The sequence below is a fragment of the Prinia subflava genome, chromosome 19 (genome assembly GCF_021018805.1).
Source record: "Prinia subflava isolate CZ2003 ecotype Zambia chromosome 19, Cam_Psub_1.2, whole genome shotgun sequence".
Taxonomy (NCBI): Eukaryota; Metazoa; Chordata; class Aves; order Passeriformes; family Cisticolidae; genus Prinia; species Prinia subflava.
This window is the reverse complement of record NC_086265.1, coordinates 7,267,456-7,273,455: the sequence shown is the minus strand read 5'-3', so window position 1 is coordinate 7,273,455 and position 6,000 is coordinate 7,267,456. Positions and strand designations below refer to the sequence as shown.

Genomic DNA, 6,000 nt, shown 5'->3' with positions numbered 1-6,000 from the left:
TATAGAAACAATTTTCAAGAGATGTAAAAAAAATACAGTAAAAGCAGAAATGGGAAAAGGCAAAACTTAATTGTACACAACACCTTGAGAACAAGCTATCATTACATATAATTTAAATAATGCACTAATTTCTATTCCGAATTTATTTTGTCTATATGCTTATCTGTAATTCTTTTTGCTTTGGGATTAAGTGGTATATGAAAATAAGCAAAAAATAATCAAGAATTATGCTTACCTTATTTCTTTTTTTAACCACTGTTACTAGCTATCCTAATTAGTTAACCTGCAATGAAATATTTCAGGAAATTAAAATAGATTAAAAATGCAGAAATAGAAATGCCTTTACATAAAGTAAAGTCAATATTCATTCTCAGCATCAAATCAGGGCATATACTGAGGCATTACTAAACTAGCCTATTTCAGAAGCTCAGTATAACCTGACTTTATGGGAACTTCTCATCAAAATCAGTGGACTTAAAGATATAAAAGAAAATCTAGATGAATTGAACAATATACTCCCTTACTTTTCTGACAGAGAAGTTTCTCAGAGTTCTAAATATATTTTGCTAGTCACTTCTCTATTAATTTTCTAATGTTTTTACCTAGCAGTACAGCTACTACTAATTGGCTTTGTAGCTATGCATTTTCTCCACTCTGTGTTCTAATTTAAACCCAAAAGTGAACAGCTCATGTGGAATTCTGCAGCCCTGTATAATGCTCTGACTGCACTCAGGGAGTTTACTCTTGACAAGACTTCAAGAAGCATGTCAGCATGCAGGGACAGTGAAAATACCTGTTAGACCTCGTTAGCTGGAGTAAACAAGACAATAGTTGAAATCATACTTATCGAGTCTACAGGTTCTCCTAATTTAAATTTAAAATAAGAGGCCACCCAGCCTGGAAAAATCTCAATGGTTATTCAATTTACATGCAGATACAGAGAGGTATCAACATTCCCTTAATAAAAGGTCTTAATCTTTAATTCCCTTAATACATACTTCAACCAAGAGAGACAGCATTAAGATCAAAAAATATATCTATTGTAAGCAGAAATCATATGTACAAAATTAAACAAGTGCAATCACACATTTGCTAGAAAAAATATTCTTTATTCATTAATTAATTCACAACACAATAAATATTGGGATCACACATAACAGGGACCCAGCAAAGCTCAGACTTGTTTGCACCAGTGTGGTTTGACAAACAAATCCTCATCAGCTGGCATCCTAAGAAGCCTGACTACATTTTTTGTACAGTTTCACGTGCAATCAATAAGTTGCAATGTACATCAATTGTTTCAATTTACATTAGCCAGGCTTTTAAAAACAACTCTTAAGCACCATCCCTGGTGAATCCTTCAGGAAAAAAAGCACAAACACAATATTTGTTATTATTCTGTCTTGCTGTTGATTCTGACATGTAGGTGGGATTGTATGTTTAGTTTTACTTCAGGGGGCAACAGCATTTTGCACTAAATGAGGAATTGAACCAGGCTGCTATCGAAGAGACAGGAACAATTTCATGCAGGCCACTCAGCAATTCTAAAACCAAGACAGTTCTGTTTCTTCTGAAAAACATAACATGCCTTAATTTCACAGTCTATATACAATGAGGACACATTTCCTTGAGATCTCTCTATTTGCTGTCCCAAAAAACTAATTTGAACTTTATGATGAATGAAATTAACTCATCTTTCTGTTGATTTGTCTGTAAGGACAGACAACTCTGGATGCACTGGTAGGGCAGAGAAGAGAAGCAGATTTTACATGGTTAAACAAACCCATGCTTTCATTTTTGGGCACAGAAAGGAACTACAATAGGTAATCACTGGAAAGAAAATCTTGCATGAATAAATGTTAGAGTTTTGTCAGAGGTGAGCTGTTTCTCACAGCAAAATCTCTATTAAGCTGTATCTCCATATTTTGAAATATTAAGTAAAACATTTTAAGAAACTCTAATTTACTCTGAAATCTTTTTTTGTAAACAGCTGAGGGAAATCTAGCACAGATTTTGGCTGCATCATACTCATAAGGCCCTTTATTAAAGGAAACAGAAACTTCTGAATGTGCAGGTATGCACCTATTTATAGAGATATAAACTTTTCATCATTTCTTCTAAAGGCAGCTTCAGAATTCAGGCATTGTTTAAACAACAGTTCCAATCCAAATATTTCTTGTCAATTACAAACTTATGGATGACTTCACAGATGAAAAATGGCATCAGCAGATCTGATAGAGAATGCCACTTGGAGTCCAACAGTATCACTGCTTCCTATTTTATGGATCAGAAACATGGACCAAAAAAAAAATCAGGAAAATTTGCAGAGAAAGCATTTAGGATTTCTTTTGTTAAGTTTAAAAAAAATTGAAAATTTAACATTCTCATATCAATGACAGTGTGATAAATGCTGTTAAGTCCTATTTTACAAGGAAGTTTTGATCCCTTTTGTCTAATAGTTTCTCAGTCAGGTACAATTCTCATGGTAAAAATGACTTCACACTTGATATAAACCAACCACTTGTCTGTGTTGCTGCAGCAGTGAAATACCAATCAAATTAAAATAGCAGATATATACATAATCATCAGACTTCTTCAAAACTGCAACAAGTTTGGAATGAAAATAACAAATTCCACACATAAAACATTGATATCAATTAACTGCAAAAAGATATATTTTGTTTCACCTGAAGCTGGTCTCTTCCAACGTGCACTATTCTGCTGTAAAGGGTGCAAGAAATTGTAAATGTGCACAGCAAAATATTGCAACTGCGGCTGGGATTGAAATTCAGAGCGGTTTGGTTTGTGTCTGCCTTTGTCAGTCACCTCCTTAACAGGGTTCTGCACAAGAAACTTCGCAGATTTGTTCCTCTCCTGCCACAGATGAGCCAGCACCTCCCCCTTCTGGAGAGCACGAAAATCAGCAGGAATTTGCAACAGGGTAATGCTTGCTTACACAGGCCAGTACACAAAAAAATAAAAAGAAAAAAAAAAAAAAAAGAAAAAGTTGCAGATGATTATTTTATATCTTTGCTCAGGGCAAGACCATTTCTTTTCTGGATCACTGCTGAATGTAGTTCCCTTCAGTAATGTGTTTTATTAAAACCAGACATAAATCAGTACAGATATAGTCTCCAGCTCATCAGTAGAAGAGTCTTAAAAACAAACCAAGAAAATATTTCAGTGTCAGCCATATTTCTGTAGTCTATAAAACAGAAAACGCTGCATAAAGTGGATTATTAGAGGGTTTTACTCTACTTGTCAGCATAATATACACTGTTCAAGCAGTAATTTGTGAGATGTGTCAATTTAGTTTGGACTGAGCTGAATTAAAAATTTCAGGAGTAAGCAGAGATGCCACCATAAAATCCAACTCTTCCTTTAGCACCTCTGAGGTCATTCATTCTCAGTCCTCACCATAACACTGTGACAGGCTGCTACTGATTAATCCATTGTGCTTCTTCCAGCAGCACGACAGCTTCAGGTGATTTTCTATTAAATTCCTTTACATATTACATTTTAAAGGAAAAAACCCAAAGATGACTGCTTATCCTTTGTTACCCACTCCAGCAGCTTGTTTCCCCTAGTGAATGCAGGGTCTCAGAGTTCCATATTAGGATCAGGAATGAGCAATGCAAGCAGGCAGGACAAAGCATCCCACCAAACTTCTGAGGGATGCCCTGAGTCCCAGCATCTGAGACTGCCAGTCAGTCATGCCAACAGGGAAACCCAAATGACAATTGCTTCATTTGTAGATGGCCTCAGATGTCACGGGCTTTAGTTATATTTACATATAAAATACTGTGATTATTCCCCAGCTCCCAGCAACTGAAGAGCTTTAGGCACTTAGAAAGAGAAATTTGTTACAGCAGGACTACATTGGTTTTAGAACTGTGATGGTGCAAGGAAATTCTTTTGTCTGTGAGAAAAAGCTCTCTACAAGGAGAACAAGAAAGATTCCTGTAACCGGAACCATTAAAGCTGTTTCAACTTTAAGCGCCCCTTTTCTTTACAAATATGGTTTGTGCTTTTTTCCCTTCTTTCCAGGGATGGTATTTAACCTCAGCAGCCTGTGACTGTTGCATCCAGGCCAGAACGCTTTGTAATGTGCAGCTTGGTAACTTCTTCAGCACAGGTGGGGTGAATGCCAACTGTCTTCATCATCTGAGGATACGTAGCACCACATCTACCAAAAAACAACAAAGAAATGACCCACAAAGTCAAATGCTATTCACCTGAAGCAGCTAGAAGGTCCTAAAACATCAAAGTAATTCTGCTCCTGTCTGTTTGATCAGGTAGAGGAGTAGCATTTGTTCTTCAAACAATGGTATTATTTCTCAGGCACTTACACAACACGTAGACGCCCAGCTTCCCAGGACTGAGGTAGGAAAGAATTGTCATAAGAATTGAGACAGAGAGAATTAAGCAATTTACCCTAAGTCACAACTGAGCCTATGGCAAAAACATATGACAAAACTGCAACCTTCAGCTTTTCTTGTACATACATGTGTGTTTCACTAACTGCAGATGGAAAAAAAATGCACACATACACACAGAGGAAGAAAATCTTAATTAGAACTGTTGGAAAGAATCTGCTGAAGGAAATAATACCAGAATATTCTTCCATGAACTTAAAAGTCTCTGGTGCCTACACTGAATATATCAGTGTTATAAGCGAGGAAAAAAGTCTCTTATTTGAAAAAACAAAACAAGTAAACAAAACCCACCCAAACCCCCTTGTGCTACAATCCCACTGGCTTAATTCCCTTACTTGTCCAGTAACATTCTTAAGACTTGCTGACTTTCTTTTGAACTGCTATTCCTGGCAGGCCATGCTGTAAGAATAGCTGAAATGGCTCTCAATTTAAGGACTGTGTCAAGCTCTCTATGGAATAATGTTATCTCCCTCTCCAAAATACAGGGAAGGAAGCCATGGGTGCCTTCTGGTGTCTCCACTTACATCCAAAAAAGCACTGACAAGCAAAAGATCTTTGCTGACCACAGATGTTACTGGAGTGCTGGGTGGGGAGGGAAGATGAAAACTCATCCTTCGAAGAGGCTGAAGCAAGATCTAATATTTGACAAAGGATAAGAGCAGCTTTTACAGTGGGGGTTCCACATTGAAAGCTCTGGATTTGTGAAATGCAATAGAAACCAATAGAGGAATCTGACCTGCTGAAAACCTCTTACTGTGGCTGAAGTTTTCATTTCCCTCAAGCAAGGCAGAAAAGCACTCCAGTTTCATGTGCTTCCTTTTCAATGGTTATTTTGGACAAAACTTCAAAACAATGACATCCTAAAAAATGTAGTTCTAGAATCTATACCACTTGGCAATTAATGGACTACAAACACATGTTGAAAATGTGTACTGAGGGTACATTGCAATCAGTGATTTCCAAGATATTCCTCACATGATGCTTGCGGTCCTGCCTTCTTAATCCTTTCTGCTTTTCATTTATAATAGTCACTCACAACTGCAGGACTAAAACTGCAGTAAAATGGTGATCAAATTTAGGAAAATGAACTGACACCACAACTGACGATGATTTATGATGTACCAGACTACTTTCTTTGAAGAGGGAGTTAAAAATTATAACTTTGTGATGTAAATATAGGAATTACCATTGCTGAAGATGTGAATCAGCAATAAGGAGGGGAAATGAAAAAACAAATAAGAAATAATTGTAGCACACACAAAGCACAGGAAGAATTTTCCATTTAACCAGACAGGACTGAGAATCACTCCTTACTCCTTTGAAGGAGGACTTCTATATAAACATTTGAGCAAAATCAGATCAGATCACAAAGGATAAGTTTTTTATTGTAATTATCAGATCACTTCAAACAAAAGTATCTTCCCTCTCCCTCATCCTATAAAAGTTTCTTTTTAAATATACTATATTTAGCTTGTATCCCAGCAATATAAAAATTCATGCAAACCTTGCTGAACTATCAAGAAGCCATGGCTGTGCAAATTTAAAGATGAGATTAGGAAAGGAA

At 36.5% G+C, this 6,000-nt stretch overlaps 1 protein-coding gene across 2 annotated transcripts in view; it reads right to left on the bottom strand.

Annotated features, from left to right (window-relative positions):
• Positions 1–1,088: 1,088 nt before the first annotated feature.
• TXNRD2 (thioredoxin reductase 2) overlaps positions 1,089–6,000 on the bottom strand; it is a 31,433-nt gene continuing 26,521 nt past the window's right edge. For both annotated transcript variants that reach the window (XM_063415696.1, XM_063415695.1), the window contains one exon: positions 1,089–4,186. In XM_063415696.1, the coding sequence (XP_063271766.1) occupies positions 4,063–4,186 (124 nt within the window). In that variant the 3' untranslated portion in view covers positions 1,089–4,062. The remainder of the gene's footprint in view (positions 4,187–6,000) is intronic.